The sequence below is a fragment of the Astatotilapia calliptera genome, chromosome 6 (assembly GCF_900246225.1).
Source record: "Astatotilapia calliptera chromosome 6, fAstCal1.2, whole genome shotgun sequence".
Taxonomy (NCBI): domain Eukaryota; kingdom Metazoa; phylum Chordata; class Actinopteri; order Cichliformes; family Cichlidae; genus Astatotilapia; species Astatotilapia calliptera.
In genome coordinates, this window is record NC_039307.1 from 16,113,475 (window position 1) to 16,128,668 (window position 15,194).

The 15,194-nt window shown below is 40.8% G+C and overlaps 1 protein-coding gene across 3 annotated transcripts in view; it reads left to right on the forward strand.

Moving 5' to 3' along the window:
* The window catches only part of septin9b (septin 9b), a 70,875-nt gene that overhangs the window by 16,728 nt on the left and 38,953 nt on the right, over nucleotides 1–15,194 (forward strand). For 2 of the 3 annotated variants that reach the window (XM_026170576.1, XM_026170577.1), the window contains exon 2: nucleotides 11,769–12,446. In XM_026170576.1, the coding sequence (XP_026026361.1) occupies nucleotides 11,769–12,446 (678 nt within the window). Of the gene's footprint in view, nucleotides 1–4,325; nucleotides 4,497–11,768; nucleotides 12,447–15,194 lie in introns of those variants that run through there. The other variant, XM_026170575.1, reaches the window with a different exon arrangement.

Genomic DNA, 15,194 nt, shown 5'->3' on the forward strand with positions numbered 1-15,194 from the left:
CGTCTTAGTATGATGCATTATATAAACTCTAAACACAAAGTTAGTCTGGTCAGGTTTTGTTAACACAGTGATGACCCAGCAAATTCATCCAAAGCTCAGACTGTGCAATGCTCAGTAGAGTCCAAGCTGCATCTTAGACTCTGCAGGCCTCAGTTAGCATGTTAAATGTTAAAGTTCATGACAGTACAGTTAGAAAAAGACCGAACAAGTATGACTTGTTTGGAAGGGTTCCCAGGAGAAAGCCTCTTTTCACTAAGAAGATCAGGAAAGCACAGCTTGGGGTTTGGAAAGTTGCTACTGAACAAACCACACTACTTGTGTTCTTCTGAGAAGTGGAGATGTCTGGCCACAGTGCACAGCCCCATGTTTGGTAAAAACCAAACATAGCATATCAGCACAAACACCTCATACCAATTGTCAAGCACAGTGGTGGAAGAGCGATGATTTGAGCTTGTTTTGCAGCCACGGGATCAGGGTGCCTTACAGTCAGTGAGTTGACCATAAGACCACATCGGTCCGACAGATAAAGCTTGGGTCATACAACAGGCCAATGATCCCAAGCACAAATCTACAACAGAATGGCTGAAAAAGTATTGAAAAATTGAGGTGTTGCTATGGCCCTGTCAAATTCCAGACATCAGCGTGATAGAAATGCTGTGGTGGGACCTGAAGAGAGCTGTGCATAAATAAATACTTGAAACTTCAATGAACTGAAGGAACACTGTAAAGAAGAGCGGGCCAGAGTTCTTCCACAATGATGTAAGAGATTGATAAAGTTGTACAGAAAAGGATTACTTCAACTTATATCTGCTAAACGAGCTTCTACAGGCTACTGAATCATAGGATGTGCTTTTTCCCTCTGTTTTCAAAAGACTGTATCTATCATTAAAAATGCAGTCCACTTTGTTTGCAACTTTTTGGTTTATGTGAATACGATGTTTGCTTTTCTCCTCAAAGTTATTATATTCTAAAAATGCATCTTAGATGTCTAATTATGTTTGTGGCTATTTATATTCGTAAACATCAGCACGCAACGTTTAGCATTATTTTTTAATTTTAGCCTTCAGATGAATCTGAGCACACAGTCTGCAACTTCTGTCTTTAATTAACTGTTCACTCTTTTAGCACATGCATATGGGGTTGTAGAAGTGCTGTTGTGGTGTATCCACTCTGAGAGCTGTATACCCTCACCCTAAAAGACACGTGCACATAACCTCACCCACATCCACAAATACACATGAACCCAGAGTTGAAGGAAATCAAGGAAATCACTCAGCTCACCATGTTCCATAAAAAAGGTGTACAGGACATCCTCTACGAGTGAACGCCTCGCAGTTCTCCTCCCGCTGCTCTCCCAGTATCTCACCTCATATTGTTTCTTTTATTATTACTTAGTAATGATAAATGAGGGAGCCATGAAAACAGTGCATAGAGTAAAGGAAACTGATAGGGAAGCCCCACCTTCACTCCTCCTGAGAGAGGATTTCTGACAGGTGATGTTATTCAACATGATGGAAACATGGGTTATTATAAGGGTGAGAAAACAGAGATAAACAAACTCCTCTGAAAAGTTCATTCGGGTGCGAACAACTGTACAATAGTGGTAAAGTGTCAAAATATGAACAAAGCGATAGCTGTGTATGGGGAACTTGTGGGAACATTTCATGGACAAAATACTCAGGCTTGCTTTTCATCCCTCATAATGTATGTCTCACCCAAAAACTTAGGAGGCCAATTACTTACACAGGGACTAGCATCCAAGTCTGCAGACCACGACAGCCTCCTGCCACTATAAATTGTCCACGCAAATTTTAAGCCAATTTATCTTACTACGATGGAGACAACATGAATCATTTTATGTTCTCACTAGTTTTTCCAGTGAACAGTCATAGTTAAAGCAAGGCCTTATGTGCCAGTGCTACCCTAGGTGACTGCAAAATGTGCAACTTTGATCCAGGCCTAATGTCAAATCTATATAGAAAACAAAGTGATTAAATTATGTCTTTTTCCTAAGAGTATCTGTGATTTTGCTATGTTAGAAATGCTCTACATCTCCAACACTTCAAAGTAAAAATTGTATTTGTGTTCTTTGAGGCATTGATTATAATATAAATGTGCAATTAAATGCAATGTCTCTGGAAAATCCCATCAAGGTGATCTCAGCGTGAATCATTAAATCCCATTCAAACCCCGCTCGTGAAAACATTAAACTGCTCTGGGAATAACGCATTGCTTAAAGGGTTGAACACTCGCGCACAGGTAAAAGACACAAAGCAAACAGTTCTGGTGTCTTTCACTGCCAAAGAGACAGGACGCTGAATGATTCGGGCTCGGTTTATTACAGAGCTCTTTCAGGGACACGGACCCGCAGACACTCACAAACAAACCTGCGCCTGCAGTTACAGTCAGTTTACACAAAGGCACATTTTCATGTAATGTTACTCACAGATTTGTCACTCCAGATGTCACTCTGGATTTTTGAGCTCATGCTGTTGCCCTGCCTGGATTGTGTATCCATGTTTGGATAAATACACACAAGCTTAAATGAGGTGTGTGTTTCACAAGCCGTGTGTCCTTTAGTGCAACTGCTACAGAATCATGTTGCATATTGTCCACAGTGCAGCACAAAATCTACAGTCAGCATACAGAGAGAGCCCACACACACACACACACACACACACACACACACACACACACACACACACACTAATATACACTATAAAGACCTGAACACACAGCTTAATCATTACTTTGCTCTGTCCTTTATTAAGGTGGACTTAAAGCTCAACACGTGAAAATAAATGTTAATATTTTACAATTGGATTTGGAATACACTGCATGTGCTGTGCTCTGTTTTTTGTCCTGAGACACCTTCACAGCAGTTGTATGAAGTAATGACACTGCACCACAAACACACAGTGTTATTCTGTGTTACTGTTGACCTCTCGGGTGTTAGGGTTAGGGGCCACTGGGTGGGCTTGGCACCCAGTGCACCTTAAAATGAAGCTTTTCATTCAGATAGGATTCCGCGAATGCTTCTTAAAAGCTGTAAATGTGCCACGCAACACTTAAGCCTCTTTGTCCATTCTTGTGGTGAAAGACGCCATTTAATTTGTGATACCTAATGTGTGACACTGAAGTGGGAAATACCAGCTTCCTGTGGTTTATTCTTTAGTTTTGGGTTTCCCTTCAATGCCAGTCGGGAATCATCTGCTACATTAATGCTTATGACCGCTACCATTAGTGTGGAAACTGTAAAACTAACCCAGGATCAGAGTGTATTTGCCACAATTCTCATTTGCAGTCATTCCTGTCTCCAAACAGGAAGTTGTGATAAGCTGCTCACTCATGACCAATCATCAATTATCGTGATAGCATCACTGCTGCATTGACTCCGCAGTAGATTCCCGCATAAGAAATCCAGTAGGACGTCCCACAGGGAGACAGTGGAAGTGGTTAAGTAAACGCATGGCTAACTTTGATATTTCACCACTTTGGGTTGTTTTGTCAGCACCTTTTCAACACGATTTCTCTATCGCTACAAAGATCAGTCACCAAATTGGTTAGAGCAGCCTCAAGGACGAGCAATGTAACCATATCTACCACATCAAAAAGCAGGCTTTTCATCAGTGCCACTGCCAGCAGAAGTGCAGTAGTGCTATATTACCTGTGTCTACGGAGCTTGAATTCCCATGTTTCTCCTGATAACACAGTCACACAAGGCAGGCTGGTGCACAAATCACTTGCTGATTGCCCTGAGGCGCCATTGTATATCCCTAATGTCAACTTTCTCCAGGAAGTCTCTCAGGTTTTCGTGTCACAGGAAAGCAGCTACTCCTGAAGTGACTGCACTCTAATTAACATGTCAGCCAGTTTTAGAGGTTGTTTACCCAAAACTGAAACCTCAAAGGCTCACTTTAACTGTAGTCCCGCTCTAGCTGTGCCAGAATGAAGGTATTCTTTATGAAGGTGATCATAACAGCCACAGTTGTAACAAAGATGTCTGATCTGAGTTTAATTTGGTTTTTGACATGCTGTCCACTTCGGCTCTCAGAGCTGTTCAGAGGCTGACTGAGGAAATCACACCTCAGGTTGGTTGGTTGGTTGGAAAGGGTCTCAGAGTGACGTCTGTTGTCTACATGAGTGTGCATGTATGAGTGTGTGGGGGGCAGGGGAAACACACGTACACAGGACATTTGGGAGAAGGGTGGGTGTGTAACTACAGGGAGGAGGAGAAGGGAGGAGGCTTGCCTTTTCTCTCTCTCTCTGAAGTCTGAATGCAGCAACATAGAGAAGTTGGTGGGAAGTCAGAGAGAAACAGCTGATACTTTAAGAGAAACTTGTGGGCTCCGACTTGTTTCACACTGATTCTATTTTTGAGTTTGTTCAAAAGCAACAAACTTTCTTTAGAAGTTGAAAGAAAAGGTTTCTGCCTGAAAAAATGTCTGATTCTGGAGTCAACCCACACTTGGAGGGAATTATTTCAGATTTTGAAGGTTTGTTATGTATTTTTCTGCATTTCTTTCACTCCATCTGTAAGACATTTTCATTGGCTAAAGGCTAAAATTGATCAATAGGTGGTGTTAATGTACATTGTGCTTTTCTTAGTTTCAAATATGTTTCTGTGGGCGGGGGCACTTGTGCATGTATTTAAAAAAACAAAACAAAAAAACATAGTGCTGGATGGATGCTAGCTTCCTGTACCTTTTGTCTGTTATTGATTATACTGAGGTTACAGCAATAACAGAAAGAAACGCAGTATTGAGACGACACAATACCATCACCGGAAAGCCTTCAGCTGTAAACACTGAAAGGGAGACAGTGAAAACCTCAGCAGTAAGAACTAACATCTGTCTAACCCCTCATAAAAAAACTCACAACTCTGTCTCTGTTTGTCAAGCCAGTGTGGAACTAGCACTGATTGCCTTTGTCCTCCTTTTCCTCTGCTATTCTGTCTTTCTTCCTTCCTCCTCGCTTGTTTCTTTCCTGTTCCTCCTCCTGTCAGTTCCTACAGCTGCTGTTTGGCCTGATGCTTACCGTCAGACGTCATGGGCTGATGCTGACTTCTGTATCCTTGAGATTGACCAGATTATTGAAATTACACTTGTGTTTGGATTGTTTAAGTAAAGCAACTTCTACCCAGTAATCTGGTTTACAGTGATTTGATACAGCTTTGATGCAGTTAAGCTGTAGACGGGGATAATATCCATAGATTCAAAAAATATAAGGCGGTATAACTGTTTCATGCTTATTGTGTGTTGTGTCCCGGCACTCTTTCAGAGGTATTTACATATGAGCTTGTTTTGGTCACATTCAGCTAAGGATTTTTTTTCTTTAAAACACTTTTTCAATTATATAAGAAAAGTCTCATCCACTGAATTGAATGCACCGATGCAGAAATTAGACAGACACTGGCAGCAGATGCTTTGCATTGGGGCCTCTGTGGATTAGGCTTGTTAGGACGCATCCCATGGATGCTTGATCAGATTGGGATCTGTGGAGTTTGGAGGATGGGTCAAGCCTGAGTGTTTCTCGTTTCCCTTCTTGAGCCTTTTTTGCTGTTTCACAAGCTGCATTCTCTTGCTGAGACCACTGCCTCTGGGGAGTGTCATTACCGTGGCGGGGTGTGCTAGGTCTGTAACAGCTTTTAGATTGATGAAACGCCTCAAAGTAACATCCAGATGAATGTGTACTTTGCATTGGTGGTTTTAATGTTGTGGCCATTCAATGTGTTATTACACTGACTACATTTTCCATTCAGGGTAGAGAAAGCTGCACAGCAAACACTTGACTGAGTAAATCCCCATTTTACCCCACATCATTATGCTTTACAGTGCATTGCACTCCACTATATTTCACACTGAGGAGGAAATGGGTACCGAAACAAAAAGGCAATTTAATTGGTGAACACACTGAAGATGTAATAATTCCTCTTCGGATAGACCCAATAATGGAATATGGGTGACTGAAACCTCCATAGAAACTACACACTGAAATAATATTATGACTTTCTGAAAGGAAGAGAACGTATCTGTCTAACCTTAGGAACAAGTCCATATTTATATATTCACAGAGACGTTTGAACAGTGGGCCTCTCATGTTTCTTCCAGCCTAAACAGAGCCAAGACATTTAGGCACATTATCTGCTTACAGGTGCAACATTTTTGTCCCGCGTGACATGCATAGACAGAGAGGAAATTAACATCGAAATGAACAGAGTGTCTGTGTGTGGCACATTTTCCAAACTTGGCAGAGAGGCAAGTGTGTTATTAAGTTGGTATGAGTGGATTATGTGCATATATGCAACACATTCTTTACGGTTCTCTGTGGTCCTGTTCATTCTGAGGCAGACATATTACAGTGCAGGTGGTAAGTTATTGCTAATATGCCAGTTAGATAGAGCAGAGATTTCTTTAAGTATTGTATGCTTGGATTCTCTGACCTGCAAGGAATTCGATTCCAGCCCCTTGTTAGTGAATCTGCGTTTGCTGCTTGTGACATCATCACACCCAGAGGCTAGAGATACAGCTGACAGCGCTGGATCGTCACATCCTTTATCTGTTAGTTTAGTGGCAGATTCAGTGCACCTGCTTCGTTTAAAGAATTCTTTTTTTGCTGAGGCATCTTCTAATGTGTGTTGTGTGATTCAACTTGCAAAAAGTTCTTCATTTGAACATCATCGTTTCTACTTTGAGGTCACTAAGCTCCAGTGAATCACATGTTTAATCTGCATTTTGTCAACCACTTTCTCTCCCCCTCACTCCCTTTATATCAGGACTTTAAGCCCAATCAGTTTGTTATCTGTCGGTAAGTGGAATGCAACAACTTTCTTTATACCTTCACTGATCACTGATGTAAATCGGTTTATTCATGTGGAATAGAGTTAGCCAGTGGATGATCAAAGTACAAGAATAAGGATTTATCTCTCAGGTTACAGCCTTGAGAACCTAAAGCCAAGAACTGGGGTAGCCTTTCAACATCAGACTCCAATCAGTTTGGAAAGTGTGCGCATTAAAAAATCTAACAGGTGAAACTACCTCTTGGTTCTGATTAGAGCTCAGATCTTGGTTTTAAGCATCTGCTTCATCAACATTATGGCAAAAAATAAAAACTAAAAATGCAAATTTTGGTCATTTCTCCACACTCGCTTCTCCTCTAATGTCTTTCCACTTCACCACAACACCTATAACATTCCCAGAATTTCATTTTCCTCGGCCAGACCAGTGCAGACCAGTGCAGTAAATCTGACACACTGAGATGTACTGCTCCCGGGCACCATTAGCTAACCCAACACCGTCAGTGGGCAGCTGAAGGAAGTGTGTGTTTGACAGTTTAGCATTAAGGTTTTGTCTTACCCAGCAGAATAGCATAGTGTGAAATTCTATCGTTTATTGTTTGGCCTTGTCCTGTCAATTAAAGCCTTGGTCATGTTTTTCCTTGCCTGACCACATCGATATATATTCAGTGGCTACTGACATCAGATAAACTGCACTGTGCATAAAATGGTCTTAAATAACCAGTGTGTGACAGACAGCAACTGTCTTAATCACTTGACGTATGACTCTGAGGCTAGAATTACTGGACCCAGTTGTGAGTTCAAGGCTATGTAAAATGAAGTACGCCCTCTTATTAATCAAAATACTGATGTACTGTTTTGTTTATGTTGTTGTTGTTGTTTGCACTGCAATATATGCAGTATATATGCAATATACTTTTATATACATTTACCATCTAAAAGGACGTTACCACAATACTCAAATGAATGAAATGTTTGCAGGTGTGCTGTAAAACTACGCCTTTTATCTGACAGTCCTTTATTTGTAATTCTCCCAGTTTTGTCATCTTAGTTTAAAAAAACATAATTTTCTAATCTGCTCCTGTTTATGGTGTTCATTTGCTGTTAAAGCAGTTTGCTGTTAATGCAAACTAAGCACTTTACCCATCTGTTCCACATTAAATGCCTTACAGCAGTTCAGATGCATAATCCCTTCCCTTTCCCAGCGGACCTTTATTGGGCTACATACATAACAAGTGGTGAAGTTCATTAACAGGAACTGAACATCAATCAATTTAAAAATAAAAAAATAAAAATCAGTGTTTTTAATCACTGAAATAAGAACCAGTCATCTCTAAAACTTGCCAGCACCATATGCAATATATTTCATGTTGTAAGATTTTTGTCAATTATATTATTATATTTCCAGTCTTACGACCTTTGCAATCTTATTGCAGCAATGTAATAATGTGTCAGCTCATCCCTTAACAAATGATGTGCGCCTTTGACATACCAAATCAGTGTGGAAAGCCCTCACTCCCAGCTCATGCCAGTAATAGAAGTGCTTACAGTTTTGTTTTGGCTTCTCCCACTTTCTAGTGTTCTGCCTTTCCCTCCTTTCTTTTGTGTTTGTTTTCCGCCCTCAAAGCCCTGACTATCTCTTATTAGTCCATCTGCACTGAGATGATACCGAATGTTTGCGTTCATTTGTTGGGATGTCCTTGAGAGTAAGTGATGACACTGATGATAAAGAGACAGTGTGGCTAGGCACCTGGGCTGCATATAGGATAAATGACTGTGAACAGCTGCTTCTGTTTTTGTGTGTGTTTTGTTTTGGGTTTTTTTTATAGTGGTAGTCCTGAGATACATTGTCTGAGCTGCATTATCTTCCCACAGGAGATAGTGTGAGATACTGGAACACTGGGCAGTGATAGGTAGTGGAGGGACGCTGGGAGATGAGGCCTCTGGCTCCTGTTAATGAGTTTCCTCTGGGGTAGACTGGACCTCTCATTTCTTGCTCATAGTCTGGGAATGCTCTTTCACAGGGAACTATGCTCTTTCATCCATCTGTCAGTCCTGCAGAAATACTATTTCTATTGCTATATGATCCTGTACTTAGGATATTCTTTCTTCCTCTTTTTTCTTTGGCTAAACAAGAAAACAGAACGAGGTATGACAGACTTTATGAATAAGAATATAAGAGTTGACTGATGAGTGAATGAAAAATGCCCCCGAATGCCCTTTTCCACTCTCTTTATTCCTAGAAAAAAAAAAAGCAGAGAAAGATTAAAATACACTTGTGCTCTTAAATTATGTACACTTGGCTGCACGGCCTCTAAATACAAACAACCTGAGAGCAAAGCACTCAAACCCTTTGCTCCAGTCACGTGCCTGAAGGCATATAATCACAAAGCAGCCAAGACCAGAAATACTAATCTGCAATCACTTAACAGGTCACTGGAAAACATTTTGGTTCAGCTCTCTGATTTTGGTCAGACTTGTGAATATATCCCCCAGGTTTCGCTTCTCACACTTGCAACTTCTCCAAAGTTAAACAAAAGTCTACAGCAAGTGTCAAGAAAAGTTAAGAGTGTGCACGGGTGTCTGCAGTCCTGACTGCAGAGGAGGTTAAAAAGAATGCCTCACTGATTAGACTCATGCATGTATCACAGCCTCTTTGCTTCCTGTGAAATGTGCAGAATGATTTTGGCACACCGACTCATTTTCTGGTCAGAGTTGAAAGTAGCCATAACCTTGGACTCCCTCTTAGGAATCATCAAAAACAAGACAGCAGGCGTAAGAAGGGCATAGTTCGGTTGCAGTGTGGGTTTGGACACCATTTACAGATTGCATATTCAAGTAATAGACTGTAAAGTTGGATATTGAACTTCAGGCAATAAGAAACAGAATTGTGAGAAAGAATATTGTTAAAGTGTTTATTAGTAGTTGTTAATGATCTTTTGTCAACGTTTCAACTTTTCTTAGTAAAACAGATGTTTTCCACGCATAGCACAGGCGTTGCACAGCTACATTATATTCAGTGACTTCAGGTTTTATCTGCCTAATGGCTAAGACAACATTTATAAAACCAGTCTTCTACATAGTAATAGTGCCAAGGATGAAAGGTAACTGTACCTCAAGGTCCAGATGAGTGGTGTACAGGGAGGTGCGGGGAGTTAAAGGGATTTGTAAGACAAATCACCACGAACTCCAAGATGTGAGATCAGATTTATTTATTCCCGCGGTGCATGGGAATTTCCTTGGTGTGTCCAACTAACACAAAAAGGAGAACAAGACATCGGCTTTGGCCTGAATTTTTCTTAGACAGCAAATTGTATCAAATGTCCACCATGCTGCTAGGAGGCATCTCATGGCAGTAAATCAGATTAGGGATGCTGGCTGATGTGCAGCTTTGATGTGATTGTGTTGAGTTCCGCAGAGTTTTGAGAGCAGTGAAGCTGCAGCTCTGTGTCCTCCCTGTGTAGTTGCTTAAAAATAAACATGTATACATTCCCTCAACACATACTTACATGTCTTTACAAGCATTTTGAACAAAACTCCAAATAGTTGCATAAAGACATAGGCACACTTGGGAACACCGCAAGCCACAAACAGATCAAATAATCAGCACTGTGCTTTGGATTGTAAGAAACTAGAGATGCTCTTAAAGGGTGTGCGTGAGTGGACTAGTCTTACTAGTATATCATTATGATGCCAGCTCCTGGCCACTGGCTTGGCACAGCAACTCTGAGAGTCAAATTCAAGTTGACTCTCAGCCAGCACAGTCTTACCAGGGGGTGATTCCATCCTTCAGTGTCTTCTTGGACAGTGCTGTTATTTTCTCACATCACAACTAACCTTGGGGAACTATGTGCCTTTATCTGTGTGTTGACTTTGCTCAAAAACAGGGAGTCTTGGGACTTTTTTTTGCCCAGATGCTTGGCAGTCGATGTTTGACTGATTGCGTGCGCTATAACATGCCGTGAAACGCTTCGAGTGACTCTGTGTGAAAGCCTAGAATTTTATATTGTAGCGTACCACACACGTAGCAAGCAAGGTCATGACAAAGAAAGGCATGGACTGGCTTAAACATGTCAGTCCATACGGCAGCGAAAAACTTGCTGCTGGTGATTGAGAATGAAATTAGATACAGTACACGGCTTAATTACTAGCGCATGCTGTTTCTCTCGAGTGCCACCAAAACTGTTCCTACAGCTTCTCCACCCTCAAACCCCAGGCGCTTTACTACTTGGGTGCTGTTCATAATGCCTTTAGAAAAAACAGTTAACTTTTTATATTTCTCACTTAATTGGTTTGACCTTTTTGATGACTTTTTTATGACTTTGTTCCTGCTACTTGTAAATGTCACCGTTTATAAGCGAAGGATGTACTTGATTTATTTAAGAAATTGTACCAGTAAATTAACGAGCTTTCAACCAGTTGTGTTCTGTTTTATGTGAAAAGTAACCAAGTATGTTTAGTACAAGTTAGAGATACTGCTTGCATGCATTTGTCAAGCAGAAGAGTGTTTTTCCTCTTTTTTACTTCATTAACAATTCCACACTTGTTACAATGACCTGTGATATGAATATAAATATAATTTAAACTATTTTGATGCCAGACAGCAGTAAAAGAGCAAACTGCTACTTGTGAATTGAAGCATTTCTACAGGAACAACAATAGCTTAGTTATGTTGTTCATACATTTCTGAAGATTGTTTTTGTACTTATGTACTACTATTTGCTTACTTTAATTACATATGTAGTGGGTAACACTTTTACCAATATAGACCAATACTTTTGTGTTATTTAACCTGTGTTTTAACTAGATTTTGTGTTGTTATTAATCAGCGCTTTAATTTTCTATAATATTTTATTGTGAATCCACCAACTTTTTGCTTTTTTTCTAGATCACTTGTAAAGCACTTTGTAACTGCTTGCGTGCACTTGAATGACTGTATGAATAAAACGCTGTCTTGGTCTCCTTCATGCAGCCCTGAAGAGGTCCTTTGAGGTAGAGGATGTTGACACTTCATCTCACTCTTCACCCGGCTCCCGCCGGACAACCAACTCACCTCACCGTAACGCCATGTCTCCCACCAGCATCTATTATCGTGACCTCGGTTCTGCCACCCCGGCCACTAACAACAACAACCTCAACTATACCCAGCCCCGCTCTATCATGGGTGGAGGAGGTTCCAAGACTCCGGAGCCTGTGTCCCGCCGTTCTGAACTCTCCATCGACATCTCTTCCTCCAGCAAGCAGGTCGATAATGTCACCAGCCCTGCTTCCGCACGCTTTGTGAGCAACAGCGCCCTGAAACGCCCAGAAGTCCTGGGGCACTCCAAGACGCCCGAGACAAGCCACAAGAGGGAGGTGACTTTTGCCAAGACGTCAACTGACTCCCCAGTCACACGCCGCAATGAGAGCAGCATGAACAACAACGGGACCAGCCGAGCCCCTGAGCAAAATCACACCCGCAAGTTTGAGCCCCCTAGTCCAGGGGATATCCGTAAACCTGATATCAGCATCACTAAACCACCTCCCGAGAACAATGGCCACCATCCAGCAGTGCACCACCTGCACCACCCCAACCCTCACCACAACACCATCGTCACCACTTTCCGCTGCTCCTCGCCTAACCATGGACGCAAATCCCCCAACCCTGACAGTAAGTCTGCTTTCACCATATATCAGTCCAACCCACGCTTATTCCACTCATATTTTTCCTTCTAGTCGTGCCCTGAAATTATGTCTGCTGAACTCTTTTTGAAAAAACACGTCTGAAACACAGTAACTTTATGGTATCTCCATGAGATTTGTTAGGTTATTTGTTAGCCTCTCATCTGCTACTTGTATCACGCACCCTTAAGGCTGTTGTTTCAGATGGATGCTGTTGGTTGTTGATTTGGAAAATTCTCTTTGACAAACTGCTCAGATTTGTTAACATGCTATCTACTCATGCATTCTAACGTCTTTAGTAAAGTGGTGCTTTGGTGCATTGATATAGTTCACCAGCTTGTGTAATTGCTTTAGCATTGACTTACCATATTGATGTGGGAATATCATCAGTGGAAAAGAGATTAAAAGGATTATAAAAGACTGTCTTAAAGTCAAATGAAACCAATTACATTTTTTCATGTGATGAGAAACAGCAACTTTAAACTCCTGGCTGCGAGTTTACATTTGAAAATCCCCCAGTGAGAAATGTTGTCACATTTTCCAGATTGCATTTTATTTGATCTCTGGTGTTATTGGACTTCCATTTGGACTTTATTTTTTCCTGCTCCCTTCTGTACTCACACTGCACACTGCTCCATTCTGCACAAAGTGACCCAAGTATCAGATCTCTAACCAAGGAAAAAGCAGCAGTAAGAGCAGCTGGTTTGATTAATCTGATGTCTGCGTATCTGTCAGTAATACAAGGAAACTTATCTTTAGAGGCCTGTTTCTGGGTAGAAACAGTAGACTGGGCTGTCTGTGTTTGTGGTTATCCATGTCTCTCCTGAACAGCGCATTAGAGCCGGGGCAGTTTTGTGATACGATGAAAGCCTGACCTTTATAGTAATTATGGCAGCTAAATAGTATTTGTCTTAAGTACAAGGTAAGAAAGATGAAGTAAGACCATGAAATGATTTTATCCCACAGGACTGTGTTGTATTTCGAGCCGCTCGAAGCTCAAATGACTGATCGTGATACAGAATATAATTTTTGGTTATGTTTATGTTCAGGTAAATGTGGTATTTGACAAACTTCTTTATGTATTGGGTCTCTCTATGGTAGAGCATCACTTCCTGTTCATGTTACAACTCGCAGTTGTGTTTTTTGCGAAGCCAATTTAATTAAAAACCTATAGATAGTGTCTCAAAACATTTATTCTGTTCATCTAGACATAGTGTTTTCTGAAAACTCTACATCCAGCTACATGCCTTGTGCTATGCTATGTGCCTTGCACCAACTCAGTGTAGAGCAGCTACCTGAACGCTGCTCCCACAGAGCTCGATTGTCTTTTTAATATTTTTACTTCTTCAATGAGTACAATTCTAGACACAGTAGTTCCTCTGAAAAAGAAAGCCTTAAGTCATACTTCCCTGGTATAACTCTCAAATGCACACCTTAAAGCAGGTAACTCGAAAACTGGAGAGGAAATGGTGCCTCGCTAATTTAAAAGATCATAATTTGGCCCAGAAAGCCCTCTGTAAAGCTAGAACATCTTCACTGATTGAATGAAATACAAACAACCCTAGCTTTCTCTTCAGCACTGTAGCTGGGCTGGCAAAGGTCAGCTGGCAGTAGTTAAACCGTTACTAAAAAAGTCATCATTTGAACTGTCTTAGGTAATTATAGGCCAATCTCCAACATTCCTTTTATCTCAAAAATTCTTAAAAGAGTAGATATAAAGAAGGTAAATGATCATCTGCGGAGGAATGGTTTTAATTGAATAGTTTCCTTCAGGTTTCAGAGCATACATTTTATTGATATACACATTTGACACCCAACTTTATCTTTCCATAAAGTAAGATAACACACACCAATTAGTAAAACTGGAGGAACGTCTTAAAGACATGAAGACCTGGATGACCTCTAACTTTCTGCTTCTAAATTCAGATAAAACTGAGGTTTTTGAACTCATCCTTAAAAATCTTAAAATGCAGTTTCCAACCAGATTCTTAGTCTGGATGGCATTACACTGGACTCCAGTAACACTGTGAGGAACCTTGGAGTCATTTTTAACCAGGATGTGTCCTTCAATACACATATTAAACAAATATGTAAGACTGTTTTCTTCCATTTGCGCAATATCTCTAAAATTAGGAACATCCTGTCTCAGAGTGACACTGCAAAACTAGTTCATGCATTTATTACTTCTAGGCTGGACTACAGTAATTCGTTATTATCACGATCTCCTAAAAACTTCCTGAAAAGCCTCAAGTTAATCCAAACTGCTGCAGCAAGAGTCCTGACAGGGACTAGAAAGAGAGAACATATTTCTCCTGTTTTGGCTTCCCTTCATTGGCTTCCTGTTAAATCCAGAATTGAATTCAAAATCCTGCTCCTCACATACAAGGTCTTAAATAATCAGGCCCCATCTTATCTTAATGACCTTGTAGTACCATATCACCCTATTAGAGCACTTCGCTCTCAGACTGCAGGCTTACTTGTTGTTCCTAAAGTATTTAAGAAGCAGAATAGTAGGCAGAGCCTTCAGCTTTCAGGCCCCTCTTCTTTTGGACCAACTTCTAGTTTGGATTTGGGAGACAGACACTATCTCTACTTTTAAGATTAGGCTTAGAACAGTTTCTTCCTGTTAAAAGGGAGTTTTTCCTTCCCACTGTCACCAAAGTTCTTGCTCATAGGAGGTCATAAGATTCTTGGGGTTTTCTCTTTTTTTCTTTGTATTATTGTAGGTTCATTTCCT